General features: G+C 36.4%; 6 protein-coding genes across 6 annotated transcripts; 3 read left to right on the top strand and 3 right to left on the bottom strand.

Annotated features, from left to right (window-relative positions):
- Positions 1-825: 825 nt before the first annotated feature.
- EV154DRAFT_480797 (uncharacterized protein) lies at positions 826-1,232 on the top strand (the record flags this gene model as incomplete). Its single annotated transcript, XM_051598351.1, has 2 exons — positions 826-959; positions 1,031-1,232. 2 exons carry the CDS (start codon positions 826-828, stop codon positions 1,230-1,232), a joined length of 336 nt encoding a protein of 111 aa, XP_051458415.1.
- Positions 1,233-5,288: 4,056 nt separating this feature from the next.
- Positions 5,289-6,772, bottom strand: EV154DRAFT_206483 (uncharacterized protein). The gene is made up of 4 exons (XM_051594366.1): positions 6,684-6,772; positions 6,387-6,636; positions 5,906-6,256; positions 5,289-5,842 (listed from the first exon to the last, which is right to left on the bottom strand). The coding sequence occupies exons 2-4, from the start codon at positions 6,595-6,597 to the stop codon at positions 5,298-5,300; spliced, it is 1,107 nt and encodes a 368-aa protein (XP_051458414.1). The 5' UTR covers positions 6,598-6,636; positions 6,684-6,772; the 3' UTR covers positions 5,289-5,297.
- A 640-nt stretch (positions 6,773-7,412) lies between these two features.
- On the bottom strand, positions 7,413-9,593 carry EV154DRAFT_206448 (acetyl-coenzyme A transporter 1-domain-containing protein). Its single transcript, XM_051594365.1, has 6 exons — positions 9,248-9,593; positions 8,517-9,185; positions 8,250-8,449; positions 7,945-8,160; positions 7,777-7,888; positions 7,413-7,718 (listed from the first exon to the last, which is right to left on the bottom strand). Exons 1-6 carry the CDS (start codon positions 9,534-9,536, stop codon positions 7,513-7,515), a joined length of 1,692 nt encoding a protein of 563 aa, XP_051458413.1. The 5' UTR covers positions 9,537-9,593; the 3' UTR covers positions 7,413-7,512.
- Positions 9,594-10,755: 1,162 nt separating this feature from the next.
- Positions 10,756-11,942, top strand: EV154DRAFT_463415 (3-hydroxyacyl-CoA dehydrogenase; the record flags this gene model as incomplete). The annotated part of the gene is made up of 3 exons (XM_051597635.1): positions 10,756-11,494; positions 11,553-11,694; positions 11,772-11,942. The coding sequence occupies exons 1-3, from the start codon at positions 10,845-10,847 to the stop codon at positions 11,940-11,942; spliced, it is 963 nt and encodes a 320-aa protein (XP_051458412.1). The 5' UTR covers positions 10,756-10,844.
- Positions 11,939-13,388, bottom strand: EV154DRAFT_442282 (uncharacterized protein). Its single transcript, XM_051596982.1, has 2 exons — positions 13,128-13,388; positions 11,939-13,069 (listed from the first exon to the last, which is right to left on the bottom strand). The coding sequence occupies exons 1-2, from the start codon at positions 13,361-13,363 to the stop codon at positions 11,965-11,967; spliced, it is 1,341 nt and encodes a 446-aa protein (XP_051458411.1). The 5' UTR covers positions 13,364-13,388; the 3' UTR covers positions 11,939-11,964.
- A 463-nt stretch (positions 13,389-13,851) lies between these two features.
- EV154DRAFT_587311 (uncharacterized protein) lies at positions 13,852-15,544 on the top strand (the record flags this gene model as incomplete). The annotated part of the gene is made up of 5 exons (XM_051606805.1): positions 13,852-13,869; positions 14,052-14,093; positions 14,141-14,587; positions 14,791-15,382; positions 15,450-15,544. 5 exons carry the CDS (start codon positions 13,852-13,854, stop codon positions 15,542-15,544), a joined length of 1,194 nt encoding a protein of 397 aa, XP_051458410.1.
- Between the last annotated feature and the right edge of the window lie 257 nt (positions 15,545-15,801).

Below are 15,801 nucleotides of genomic sequence, written 5' to 3'. Positions count from 1 at the left end.
TACATACCTTATTGAGAAATTCGAGAGTGATAATAGCGAATTAAGAAAAAATGTGAAATTTAACAAAGTGAAATTATCAAACTGCAAAAATAAACTAAAGCTTTATTAAACAAATAAAAGGGGATCTTTATATACACATTATTTCAGACATTGATCACAGATGGGCTGATGACGGTTGTGGGTAGATTTATCCAGATAATACTCGGATGTAATGATCCCATATAGAAAGAACATAATGAGATGTCAATAACAATAACAATAACATTCATTCTTAAACTGTGTATGTCTTGTAGCACAACATTCAGGGGAAAATGTAGTTCTTATTAAAGATAGCTGTGGCACCTCAACGTGGCTGATGTAACTTTCATATGTTTTCATATTCATGTTATTATTTAAATGTATGCCTTATACTTGTATGAAGGATGATATGAGATCAAGCCTGTACATAAAGTAAATGATCAGTATTTAATATAAAGTACCAATAAGAATTATATTTAGGATTATCAAATGGAAGATTTAAGAAGTGTAGATAGAGTCATATATTAAATATATAGCCTCGATCACGACACTTATAATAAATAAAGTAAAATACGAAATAAAAATTGAACAAAATAAAAAATGTGTTCCTTTAAACCCTGATTTTTTATTATATAATGTATTTCTTGATTGCACAACAGTATAAAGATCCATCAGCATCAATAATAATATAGTTAAAGTGATGTAATAACGCACGTACTACGTTTTGAGTGAAAGAACGCTATATTGTGGTAAAAAGACGCATCAAGTGGAATTTAGTAGCTACTAGCAGTGGTATAAGTACGTCACATGCGGAAGAAACCCGCAACACTAGGTGGTAAAAACACGCAACATGTAGCAAAAACCCGCAACATTGGGTGGTATAATTTTGGAGTTTTACCACCTGAGGTGGTAATTTTACTACAATTCCGCAACATTAGGTGGTATAAAACGGACGTTTTTACCACCAAATGTTGCGGGTTTTTACCACATGTTGCGGGTTTTTACCACATAGTCCGCCACTGTGTAAGGTGGCGTACGAAAATGTGTCTACAGAAACCGAAACGTACGAAGGCAAATCTAAGGATTGCGATCATGAACACAAAATTGTTCTGTCCGCAGAGGAAACACAAGTTATGCTTGTAGATGACAAATTCCAGGATCAGAACATGGATCATGAAGAAAAATGTTTGACCCAGGAAAAAAAGATGAGATGAAAAAAATAGAATTATATAAAAAACCGTTCAAACACCAATTTTTATTGACAGACAAGGCAGCACGAGACCTCTTGATTTGACTGAAAAAACCAGTTTGAAGACAAGAGACATCGTGAGAAAGTGGGCAGTATCAAAAACTGCCTCAGAAGAATTGATTGCAGCATTCAATGAGTATATATTTTATCACGATTTTTAAAGGTGTAAGTGGGTGTAGTGGTGTAATTTAGTGTTAATGTTCTTATGACGAGTATAGAACGTTAACACCTAATTACACCAAATAACACTAAATTGCATTTTATTTCCCGTTATGTGTGTTCTGATTGACTACATAATTGGCCTTGAATTTTATGAGAATTTTAATCAACGTAATGGTAGTTGTTGTTCGCTTTCTTACACAGCAGGTTATATATGTATATATATATATATATTGACGGTGGCTATGGCATCGAAAAAGATCAAGTCAAGTGTTTGAATTGTCTTCTACAAGCTTTAGATAAAGGCTGTCGGGAGGCGGCTTGTCAAGCGGGGTGTCTTTATTTGATGGGGAAGAGTAAAAAAAAAAAAAAGACGAAGAAAAAGCTTACAAATTGAAGGATGTTCATTGGGTTGCGCGGTATCATAAGGGATACAGAGTCAGGCTGGATAGCAAAAAGACTATAGAATATTTTGAAAAGTCTCTAAAAGGTAGATATGCTTTATCCCAACGCGGAATAACGCAATTATATATAGACAGATTGATAAATTAGCAACTAAATGAAGTGTCCAACTATATTTAAACCAACACCAAAAAGTAAGGTAGACTAATACTTTTAATAATCAAAGACACTCTTTCAGTTTAAATATTCTGAAATAATGCCTTATTGTATCATTTCATTTTTTCAACAACTGTTGCAACCAATAGTAGTATGACGTGTTTTTACACGGGATAGGATCTTTCCTATAAATACCCCCTCTTTTTATTTTATGAATATTCCTTAGTTTTGCCTTGACCTAAATTTGGAATTTCACTTGTAATTGATACTAAGTTGTATTTCCTCCGCTTTTGGTTGATGTTTGTTGTCTTTTTTAATAATACAATCTTTACATTGTCTTGGAGAAACCCGTCGTTAAACTCTTTACTCTTCCACATATAAGAACTATACTTTATTCTCGTCTTTCACTGTGTTACTATCGGCTTACATTTAACTGTCATATCCATATATTATGCTGTTTAAAATCACATTGGAAATAAGTTTTAACAAATAGTTTTTAAAACGTCGACTACCAAATGTCTAGTGCTCACTATCACAATTGTTATATAATAATAATTGTCCCCTCTTAAAATTTAAAAGGAGGTAGTATTTTGACATGTCACGTTTTTAGTTTGCTACGAGGCTCCCCTTTATGCTATCAACATTGAATCGGTTATGTAACCGTATAGGAATGGGAGGAGTAAAAGCTGAAATTGCCATGTTTCTGTCATACACGTTGCGATAAGGGGTAGTATTCGGTGAAAAGTTACATGAGTACTGAGATAATGATAAACACACCAGCGGTTGCTTAATTTTGGAATAGAAACAGTTGTTAAATGGTGTATAAATGATAATTTAAAAGAAGAAGAGTGCCTGGGGTTTTTTTTTTGGATGCAGTAAATTGATTTATTGGAAAAGCGAAAAGCATGAATAAAAGATTTTTATGTCGGTAAAATTGAAAAATGAGTGAAGAGTCTAGTGCAATGATGTTAAAAATTAGGATATAGTCTCTGGTGACATTATAAAATAAAATTCTAGATTCGCAACAATTGGTTTCTCTCCTGAATAATCTCCCTGTTTCACATGGAAAGACTCCCATAAAAATGTGAAAAAAAAAAGATGTACGTCAACATTCATTTACGAGGAAGGGTCCTAAATTAGCATTTGATCAATTTATTTATTGCGAAAAAAAGAAATGAAAAAAAAAGAAACCCTAATCAAGGGACGTGAGCTCCCTATAAAGGAGTTATAAAATGAAAGGTATATAAGAAATGCTTAATCTGCTTTTATAATCTTATTCTTTTTCTTTGTGTTAATCTGTCTCCAACAAAACATGAATCTTTCACAATTCACTTTCATTGTACTGTCAGCTTGCATATGTACGGCCTCTCTTACACCATTTGCCTGCACTTTAATAGATCAAAAATGTGATTTGAATTCAGCGGCTGCTCCCTGTTGTACCTATTCCTTTTGCGATGAAGTAACAAATAAATGCATCCGCACGACATAAAACCATTTTCTCGGGCTACTTTTTCTTTTAATTTATATTAAATTAAAAACGATATGCACAGTTATTGTAAAACTGTATTATGTCAATTGCAATGGTTCACGTTGTTTATGATTTATTTTACTTTAATTAAAATTGAATTTGTATTAATCACAACCGAGGCTTGTAATATTACTATACAGTAAAGCTGGGATATTGGTAAATTTGGAAAATTTTATGATGCTTATAAAGAGTAAATTGGATCTTCCAAAACAAACATGGATTTATTTCAAAATACATTTAAAATTGATTGAAAAACTGTTATCGTGATTCCTATTTATGATATGTATATATAAAGTTCAACAGGCCTATAAAATGTTGTTAGACTAAAGGTGCAGTTCTTTATATTATAAAATGATAAAAGGGTTTCAATAAGAGTAAATGTGGCAATGATCTAAACCCTCTGACTTTGCATTTATCTAACGACTTAAGCTTGGTGGCAGATGACCGTTATTACTGCTTTACTCTTGGAAATTCTCTCGCACTTCGTCTTCAATATCTTTTTCATCACTTCACATTGAGTGTATTCTTCATCGACGCTTTAAACATAATTTTGTGCTTCATCTTGGGAGTCTTGACCTTGTGCAAAACATTCTTGAACTTCACCATGACTCTTTTAATAATTATCTCGACTCCCTGGAACATCCAGATTTTGGGTTTATAAAATTGATTCAATAGCTTTAGAAGTAGTTTGCAAGGTGGCTGCTCTCAAGTTATAGCTAGACATACACCTTCTTCTGGACATATCCCTACTACCGAGCCATCTCTTGCAATAGCTACTGAGCCAGTTCCTGCTGCTAATTTAGTACCCAAACCTCTACTTGTATTACAGCATTGGACGATGTAGTCCATCGGTTTTGCAAGGAAAGTGGCGATTGACGTGCATTAGTAAAGACAAGGTTTCTATGGAAGCGGTTTTTTTACACATGCTATTGAAAGTCGACTTGCTTGTCTGCTTAAAGTAAACTTTTAATAAAATTTGGCGCTCAGACACTTTTGACAGGGCTTGAGTAGCAACAATTAAATAACATCGTCTCTGCTTCGATCCAAAGTGCTGTTAGAACTGCGGATCGTAGACTTCTATACTTTTTTAAAACGTATTTTTTTACATCCAGTGTTTTTTTTTTTGCGTGGTCCGACCAAAGACAATATCTGTACTTACGCCCTTGTTAGATTCACGTGCGACAAAGAAATTTTATAACTTATCAAAACATGAGAACCCAACCTTGGATGTTACCACCCTGTAACAAGACCAGACGTAGCCATAATATTGCAAAAATTACAATGTATTTTTTTTGATTTAAAAAAAGTAGCAATAATTCAGTGTATCTTGAAAAAGCAAAAGTGAAAAAAAGATGTATACCCAAGCCTTGTAGGATGACTTAATCAAAACATGTATGATAAACAAGAGATGGTTTATGTCAGGCAGGTTTAATTGTTTATTTAATCATCCATAATGCTCTGTCTTTTACTTAAAATACATGCATTTGCAAGCTAAGGAGGAATGTCAGGTAAAAAGCCTGTCCGCAAGTTACCCCAAAAAAAGTAAGCGGATCATGATGGGGGTATTCGTCATGAATGGCATATACAGAATTAATAAGCCTATTTTATAAACAACAAATCGCATCAGATGACCAATAACAACAATTAAAAAAAAAAAAAAAAAAGAGGGGAAAAGTGAGGTTATTTTATGAAGCAATTGTTACATTTGTGATTGTTTTGTTTTTTCGGCGGGCACACATGGATAATAAAAAGAAGAGAATTAAATGAAGATGGGGGAATAAGAATTTAATGATGTATTTCACTGGTGTTATTTTGTTTTAAAAAGTTTGGAATAGTACTTCGTAAACGTTGACCCAACCGTCTGCCTATCGTTGTACTACCTTCCAATTGTTGTGATGAATCCATTTGGATGACAACGGGAGGTGTTACTACTGGTAGTGTTGGTGGTGGTGATGGTGGTGTCGGGGGACTTTCGGTCATCCTTGCGGGTAGTTCGATTACACTCTCGCGATTGGCAGCAGCAGCAGCTTGTGCAGCTTCGTGTATTTGACGTCTCATGTTTCTTGGTAAACTTCTTGCCATCCAGGATCTACTAAATTCCTCTGCCCTATCAGCAGCAATGGTAGGACCAAATGAGGATGTGGGGGAGTTGTTATTACTAGCTCTAAAAGAAGTCAGTGAAGAAAAAAATGAATTTGAATAAGAAGGTGGAGGTTGTGGTATAAGTGGTGGTGATGGTTCAACTAATTCAACTTCTGCTTTGGGAACATCCAAGGAACAATCATGTTTGCATAATGGACATGAAGCCGATTTTATGGTTAACCAAGGATCTGGTGGGATAACAAAAGTAAGATGAATGGTGTGCTCGTGTACATTATTGTGTGTGAACTTACCGATACATTCACAGTGATATTCGTGTCCGCATGGCAATTTCCGTATTTGTTCACCCAAAGCGAATTCATCCAAACAGATAACACAGGCATCTTCAATGGATTCATGTGTATGATGAATGACTTGTTCAGCATTTTCTATCGCCTTCATGGAACGATTGGATTCGATGCGACTTAGGGTCAGGTTCGGTTCGTCGCCAATAATCCGGGTAGGAAATAAGGACAATGACGCAGGATCGATGACTCTTTTAGTGGATTGTTGAGCCATATTCGTATTATTGATATCAAGCAGACCACTTTCAAATAATGCTCGTTGACGACGTCTTACACGCCAGAGATGCCAGTGCATACCAACTAATTGAAAAATAGTCATAATTATAAATAGGAGAGAAAAAAAGATGAGTATTTTTTTTTAGAAAAAAAAGATTGGTTTGCCTTATATAGAATCAAGCGGGATGTAAACAAATAACATTTCATAATTTACCTGAAGCAAGAAAACTAATGGCTAAAAGTGCCACTACAATGATTAAAGTGAATTCCCAGGCGCTCGGGAACCCGCCTACTGCTGGATGCATGACAATATTTAATGCAGGTTGAAATGTTGTCGAATCATTTGCTGAATTGACGGGTTGAGTTGTAATGTATTTCAGCATGTTGTACAACTCTTGTCCGATATTTAAGTCTACATAGTACATTGGGATTGTCAAGTTGCCTTTGCTTATTTTCTATTGGAACTGAAAGATTAAAAGACTAGTATCTATGTGTTTTTATTTTATTTTACCATTGATCCAGATTCATCGTCTTCGCGAAATGGTATAGAGTCATAGATGATAACACCCACTGCACCATCAAGTTGTGAAGTATACACTTTTTTATAAAAGTCACAGTCTCCACCCTTTTGAACAAGAGCGATCTTTTGACCCGTATATAATGTGGGTCGGGCTACATCAAATGAGCTATTCAGGTCACAAGAATAACCTCTATCATACAATATCCCCTTATTTTTTTTTTTTACATGGTGTCAATAAAAATACACACGCACACACACACACACACACATAAAATGATAGTCTTACTTGTAGACCGGATGTGGAGGGTTGAGTCAAATTTTCAAACGGAACGATACCAGACTTAAAGTCTTTAGGATTTAAAGAAGTGCTGGTGGAGCCCACAATGGACCCATTTAAGTATATACTGACAGGACCTAATCCATAATAAAAAGAGCAACGTATTTTTAATAAATATATATATATATATACATTGGTGGTAGTGCGGACAACAAAACAAGATCTTACTGGAAGCAATGTAAAGATCGGTCGACGAGAATAAACTGCAATGAGCTATAGCAACTGCAAATATAAAGATTAAAACAAGCTGCTTCATTCCTCTGTTTTAATTTTTTTAAATAGAAAGAGAGCGGAGTAAAAGAAAGGATGTAGAAAAAAACCAAAAAAAAAAAAAGGGCAATAGACTGTATCTCTCACTGGCTCTCTGACTCTCATAAATCATAATCAAAATGTGGTTTGGGAGTGTGGGGGGGATATTTTTTATTTGCCATTTATAGTAAATCGTAAAAACCGGCAAAATCGGCTTTTATGTACGGCCGGGATTTATTTGGAATCAGAATTTAACCTCCACATTTGCTTTGGATATCTTTCTAAACGTTTTACGATAGGCTTGATGTAACCTAATAGCATGACCAATCCCAACACTACACAGATTGTACCGACAATATAGTAACCATCTTGAACAATAGCACATGTTCCATCCAATGCTTTACACAGATCCTTTCCTTCTTCTGTTGAACATGAATCATCTAGAACAAACCATGTGTTAAACAAACAAACAAAACTCTTGTCCATCTAGTTACTTACATCCTCCCTCTTTATTCACCACTGAACATGTATTAATTGTGTAATATTCCACTGCCTCAAGCACAAAAAACTTGGGCCAAGTACCACCAAAGTTACTAAAAGTATTTAATAACTAACAAACAAATCAGTCAAAAATAAACTTTTGTTCTTTCAATTTCTTTAACTTACTGTCATGTACGTTCCACCAATCACTGGATCTGCGATACTTGTCATGAAGGCGGATATGCTTACGAATTGTACTGTTGACATGAATGAACTAAGCACAGTTGACAACATGATCATACCGAAATAGAATGCGCTCACAGGTTGACCTTGGGGATAGCCAGCCACAATTAACATCCCTAATGCAGAGCATGCCAAACGACCATAAAATGCATAAAGCCACTTTTTTTTTTTGTTTGTTTTTTTAGTCGGTTGTATTTTTTTTTTTTTTTTCTCTTTCATCTTTTACTATTCTTAAAAAAACAACTTACAGGCTTTAAAGGGCGCTTGCCATTGGACCATTTAGCGGCATAATAACCAAAAAAGATTTGAAGGGGGAAATCCAACAGGACAGAAAGGGCAAGATCTTCTCTTGAAAAGCCTTTTTCTAATAATTTCAATGAAGTTACTGCTTCATGACAGATAAACCCGATTTTTGAGACTAATAAAACGCCAACATAAGACCGCATATCTACATGTATACAATCAAGTTAAAAACTAAACTGATAAGCTAAAGAACAAAAAAAGGAGATACTTGCGTGGTAATTTGCAGATTTTCCAGATCGTGTGATAAACACCGCGAATACCTAATTCAGCTTCATCATCCTTCACTTCATTTTCTTTCTTACAGAGGACAAGATAGGCAGTGACCAGCATATACATAATTGCCCAAAAACGCATGTAAGCGCCCAATCCCAATACACCTTCATCTTGAGGGATGGAACGTAAATATTTGTTACTGAATTCTGATGAATTAAATGATAAGAAGACCGTAAATGATAAAAAGTAACCACAGTTCAAACCAATAGTTTGTGCTGTTGAAGCATACGACAGACTGTCCTTTGACAATAATGTTAAAGCCCAACCATCCACTGCAATATCTTGGGTCGCACAAAAGAAAATCGTTGACAAGAAAGAATATGTCAAGGCATAAATAGGCACATGATCTTGACTCATCATACTGTCGATATGATTACCGAGTATATAGAATAACACGCCTGTTAATATCTGAATGGGAACAATCCATGATTTACGTCGCCCCAATTTAGTTGAGTAGACTGCATCTACGATAGGCGACCATAATAGTTTTAACGAATAAGGCCACGACGATAATGAAAAGATGGCGATTTGGGAATATGAAAGCTTGGCTTTTAAAAGGAAAGGAATCGAGCCAAAGCAAAGTCCAATGGGAATGCCCTGTAATAAATCTAGAGGAAAAGCATACCATTAGTCATCGTTTTGAAATTCGATTTGCCATGTATCTTCTTACATAATACAACAAGCAAACTAAAGTTGCCATAATCACGCTTATTTAAAGTCTGTGGTTCCTGTTCATCTTCGTTATAGAAATCTCTCGTCTTTTTCTTGTCTGAAATGAAGGAATCTAATTCGAGTTCTTCAAGCTCGTCTTCCGCAGTGGGCTTCTTGGCTGATGTACGTAACGTGGTACTCGTATTCTGGTGATCCATAACAGAGCTGGCTTTTGTTTGAAAGTCGCTCAGGCTAGGTACAATAGGTTCGTCGTCTAAAGTTGAAAATATATAAGCTGGTGTGGGCATACAAGTTTAAACTAGAGATAAGAAGAAAAAAAACGATCGTCCTTGATGAAAAATAACTTGTTTTTATTAATAGAAATAAAAAAAAAGTTTCAATGCCCGTATAAAGCTTCCAATACGTTGTCCAATAGATTTACTCAACGCGGTAGCTTTGGATTTAGCTCTCTGGCTTGTAACACTCTCAAAGCCCGTGCTTACTAAGTCTTTGCACGACACTAGTATTACATCGAACTATTGACTTATCAATTGTATCGCTTCGCACATTGCATTCATAACATTTCATTGTTGTACTGTCCTTATTCAATTATATTCAGGTTACACACTTCAATGCTGCATACGGAAAATAATGCTATTTGTAAAACAAGGAAAAAAATATATATCACAGTACGAACAGCCTATAAACGGTTATTAACTGCTCCAAACACTGTTGTATCACCAAAACCAGCAAAAATTTCTAAAGATTCTTGGTTGTTTAGAAAACCACCTTGCCCCTTCACACCATCCTCTCCTATAGCATGTTTCTGTAATTAATTAAAGTAGATCAATGATTCAGTGACAGGCACTATACTGTAAGAAGTTAATTAAAATATATAGACAGTCCAAAGTAATTCCTAAGGAGAACGTGTATTCATATATCGCATATTCATTGAGGCCTGGTGACAGCATATTTGACCTAAACCAATACAGGGTAAATAGGCAGGTAAGTTTAGGGTAGTTTCGACTTGCTATTAAATCGTAAACGAGAAAAAATAACCATCGTTTATTTTTCAGTAAACTGGTGGATGTATCAATAGGGATACGCAGAGATGTACATTTATACCCAATTGGTGTCAAATGGGTTGCTCTGTCTGTATGCTTGATATATAGATCGTGAGATAGGTTTGATTCTGCTATAATTAGTGGTGTTGCATTCAACTGGTGGATATGGTTTCTTAAATAACACCCGTCCCAATTTGTAAGTAGCTTTGATTGACAATCGAGAATATTAAAAGCTGACATCCAGCATAGTTACCTGAAAATATTGCTCACCACAAGCGATAAATAGTCTTCATCCAATGTGGAGATCCACCTAACATGAATGCCTGATCCTGGTTACACCTCCTATTTGTTTCTTTCGGCAGTTACAGAAACTCCTTGAAGATCTGATAAAAAAATTGGTGTGTCTCAAGGGACGTGACCTGCTATGCCAAAGCGGTAAACCAAAACTGTGTGAAAGCGACATGTGAAAATGCATGTTTTTTTAAAGTCTATTACAATTTTTTTTATAAAAGTTTGGTTTTCTCTTTTCTTCTTCTGATATTTTTTAAAAAAATGATGTCCCTTGCCAAATTATCGAAGACCATTAGTACCCGATCATTCTCTACTTCCTCCATGCTTTTAAAGGATATTAAACATGTTACTGTGATTGGTGCTGGTTTGATGGGTTCTGGTATCGCTCAGGTCACAGCTCAAGCCAAATATAACGTTACCATGATTGACACTACCGATGAAGCCCTTGCCAACGGTAAGAAGATCATCTCTGCCTCATTAAAGCGCGTCGCCCGTAAGAAGTTTGCCGATGATGAAGCCAAGCAAACAGAATTTATCAACCAAATCTTATCCTATGTTACACTTTCAAAGGATGCTGAAGGCACTGTCAAGAATACCGATTTAGTGGTGGAGGCTATTGTTGAAAACATCAATGTCAAGCAAAAGTTATTCAGCTCTCTTGATAAGGTTGCCCCTGCCTCCACTATCTTTTGTTCCAACACCTCATCTCTTCCCATTTCCCTCATTGCTGAAGCTACTTCTGATGCCAGAAAGGAACGTTTCGCCGGTCTCCATTTCTTTAACCCTGTCCCTGCCATGAAGCTTGTTGAAATTGTTCGTACCCCTAATGTCTCTGACGAAGTTTACAACACTTTGTTCGAATTCACAAAGAGTGTTGGAAAGACCTCTGTTTCTTGTAAAGATACACCTGGGTAAATATATATAATAATTTAACCGTGCGGGATAAAAGATGATTAATTTTAAATTTAGCTTCATTGTCAACCGTCTTCTTGTCCCTTATGCTATGGAGGCTTTCCGTATCATTGACCGTGAAGAAGCTTCCGTTGCTGATGTTGATACCGCCATGAAGTTAGGTGCTGGTATGCCTATGGGTCCCTTGGAACTTTCTGACGTAAGTAAAAAAAAAAAAAAAAAAAAAAAAAAAAAGTGTGGGGAATCACATGATTGACGCTATAATTTTTTTTGCAGTTTATTGGTTTGGATACAATGAAGTTCATTGTTGATGGTTGGGCCAAGGAAGGATCTATTGACCCTGCACTTACTAGAGCCTCCAAGACTTTAGATAAGCTTGTCAGCGAAGGTAACTTGGGTCGTAAGTCTGGCAAGGGTTTCTATGATTATACAAAAAGCAAATTATAAATAAATAATTTAAAGCATTTTATTAATTGTATTCTACAACAGCATATTTTCCACTGAAACGCCATTCTTCTCTAGTGGCTCTACTTTCAATATCTAATTTAGTTTCTTCAGTGAGACCAACCACGGGATCGGCCTTATTAGTACGCAAAGTAATAATATTAGTAAAATTATTTGCCATGGAAGGACCAATCGCTTCCTTGAAAGGAGTGGTAACGGGCCAGTCACAATCAAAGACTAACTTTCTAAAGTTGAGATCTCCCTTATAAATGACAAGGTCTGAATTTTCCTTCATTTCCTTGAATAATTCGGGTGCATCTGATTCCATATACCAATAAGATAACCCCGAACACCAGAAATCGTCAGAGCGAACTTCTAATTGACCAGAGACAACGTATTGTTGCCATCTCTTAACCATGGTCTCTAAAGCATCCACATCCTTTTGACTTCTGGTTTCTTTACCAGGAAAGAAATCACGATCCAAGCAGTTCTCAAACATCATGGGCATGTCTTTGGGCATCACATCAGAGACAAACCAAGGCATGGTCTTACAGTTGAGGACGATCTTGCTAGCCTTCTTGGATTGTAACAACCAATCAGCAAAGATCATATCAACGTAAACTTCAAATCCAGAGTTATCCAATACAAAATCAACACGACCTCCATCCATATGCTTGATCTTTTCCCATAATTTCTCGGAATCATCCACGAGGATGAACTTTCTTCTTTCGGCTAAAAGATCCTTTTCGATGGCTTGAAGACGTTGAATGTCTTGTTGGGACATATTGGTCAATAAACTCAAATCAGTAGCATTACCCCAAAGACAGACTTGTACAAGCTCATGATACACAATCTCGAGCTTTTCTTCACTCATGGGTGTAATCAATTCGGGCATCTTGAGCGCTAAATCAAATACAGCGCCATGTGATCCCTTAAAGGTGTCATTCTTTTGACGTTCAAAGCAATCATAATCGACCCAGTGTTGGGAGTTGTTAAAAATTTCTGCAAGTCTACGGTAGATATAACATTCGTTGAACAACCAGGTGCCGTTCATCCATGTGGCACCAGAGAAATACTTGGTCAAGTCCTCATTCCATTTCTTGGTATCGGCCTTGTCATCATGAATGGGTCTACATTAAGTCAGTTTTCGTAAGAAACTCTTCTTTTTTTACTTTTCTCCTCCTTTACCTCAATTCTTTATCGTCGAGAAGCTCTTGCTTAATTTCTTCAATCAACTTGATGATGCTTAAACCTTCTTGAGCACGCGCTTCATTCTTTTCTTCTGCGATACTTTGCTTGACATCGGTAATGGCGCTGTCCATGATAATAGGCCATCTTCTTATAACTGTATCGTGAGCAAAGCTTTCCTTGTTGCTAGCTCTGTAAGCAGGGAATGGTGGGTTATTGGGTGTAATACTAGACATGACAAGGGAAGAAATGGAAATTGTCTTTCAAAAAAGATTCGCAGTTCATACCACAAATTTTCCCAGCCAATCAATTGTTGGCGGGAGTATGTTGAAGGATATCCTTTGCTTGTGCAAAGTCTTCAACACGGAAATGGCTAGAACTCCGTATTTTTTTCAAACGTATTTTTTCAAGCGTGATGGTCTACACGTCGATTGACATGCCATATCATCTAAACTTCATTGGATGGTCGTTTTCTGTTTTCCATAAAATCTGCTTTACTGTCATTACAAGCTACTACTGGAATGCAGATAGACAATGACCAAGCTCTGACTTGCTTGGGAGGTTTTTGCAAGTGTTTCTGTTTTAAGTAAAGGCTCATACATTATGGATGATAAAATAGACAAATGAAAACATCCTGACATAAGCTTGTTTATCTATAAGTAAAGCTGTTTCACACACTTTATTCTTCTCATTTTCTTTTCCCTTAACATACTTCTTTTATCGTATGAAAGTAACCGATCACGTAAAAAGGTTTGTTTAGTAGTGACTCTTGTTTCTTTGAAAAGAAGCTAAATTGAAAAAGATATATAATTGTGATAATGCAGCTGCGGCTAGCCTTTGCTATAGGAGGCCGACCTCCTAGGCAGAGTTCTTGAATTGTTGGGACTCACGAACCGTGAATAGCTGGGATTGGACTGTAAATAGGTGCAATCATACTGGTCTGCTGGTCTTCTGGCCAGAATTCCTGTAAGTGGTATAAAAAAAATACGTTTGAAAAAAATACGGAGGTCTAGACATTTCCCTTTAACACGACCGATGGAGTCAAGCATTTGATTGCAGATTATTACCCTAAAGGCTCTCTTGATACCGATACTGACTCAGACGTTGATGAAGAATATGAGTTTGACGAATATCAAGACAATCCAATAGTTGACAGTGATTTTGATGATGAAGACGAATCAATTGAAATTTTTCGAACTTTGCATCGGCAAATGTCGTATTCATTGGATAATCCGACATCAGATGTTGAAGCCGATGTTAGCTCCTTTACGCAGAGCACAATTTGGAATAGCTATGTCTCGGTTACGCATCCTTTTGCAAATATACAGGCTATGATTCTACATGCCCTTGTGGATGGTGACAATGACATAATATCTCGCAGAAAACTGAAGACGATTTTGTTTTTCATATCGCTTCTTATGAAAGTCAAAGAAAAAGCTGATAATGAAGGTGTTACTTTCGTATTACCAAAGCTAGATAATATCATAAACTACTAGAAAATACAAGGAAACAACATGCTTTTCTTTCCATCAAAGTTAGTAGATGTTTCGCTGACAGACAATAGTACAATTATTGCATGTTTGAATCTACCATCGGATCATCTAAGACTTTCCGTGGCCAACCCCAACTAATCTGCTTTGATTTGTTCTGTACCTGATCGTAGCAGCAGCATGTTATTGACAGATTAGAGCAAGGGGAAAAATGGAGGTCGCATGAATACTTTCAGCAGCCCATGTGGACAGTCCACAGCATTGACTATTGGAATGGAGACTGGGTGCGACTGTCAAATACCCTTCCAGATATGAATTACTTGGTGAAATCCTTCCACAGTTGCAACAGAGATATGTATGTACGGGGATATTTGACTTACCAAGCTCACAATAGCAACCAGATTGGTATTGAGTTGAAAGAGAGTGATGTTTTGGTGCATTCTTTGATGTGTAAGATTGATTACTTAAACCCTGATATATGCTTCAGCATTAGTCCCATCGAGGTGCCCCCACTGACCGATAGTCATGCTGCTTTATTACGTGGTTCACATCGTTGGAGAAAGCTCGGAGACCAGAGAACAGAAGAATATTATAAAGTTAAAATTGCCCCAATAATTTTATTTACGGACGACATCTCTGGTAATATTTCTAAACAGTTCAATGATTATGAAAGCTGGTCGATGAAGTTTGTTGGATTAAATTTTGATCAAAGATCGTCAATCAAAAACGTACACTTCATTTCTGCTATATCCAAAAAAAAATGGGGTAAGTGGTATATCTCTCCTGCCTGCTATTGTCGACGATTCGAAAACATTAGAAAGTGGAATTATAGCCTATTCGGCCGAGGAAGAGCAAGACGTTTTGGTTGTAGCACATATTTTATGGAATGAAGTTGATACTCCATGTCATTCAGAGCTATGCGAATAGCTTTCTCCAACTAGCTTATATCCTTGTAGAAAGGTCTACATTTTACTTCGAAAGCGGATTGCCAATTCCTAGGCTTCTGATTATTTCACTTCAGCGCATACTGAACGGACCAGAAATCAATATTTGAATGCAGCCTCGGATTCCCGTTGAAACACGATTATACAGAATGCACCCAAAACCGGAGAAAGTCTTTCTGCTAAAGGTCTATGTTTTAAGCATAGAAAGACGGACAAATTATTTGAATTGCAAGCATACGA

The sequence above is a fragment of the Mucor mucedo genome (genome assembly GCF_025094135.1).
Source record: "Mucor mucedo strain NRRL 3635 chromosome Unknown EV154scaffold_38, whole genome shotgun sequence".
Lineage (NCBI taxonomy): Eukaryota > Fungi > Mucoromycota > Mucoromycetes > Mucorales > Mucoraceae > Mucor > Mucor mucedo.
The sequence above is the reverse complement of the archived record's forward strand: the minus strand, read 5'-3'. Positions and strand labels throughout refer to the sequence as shown.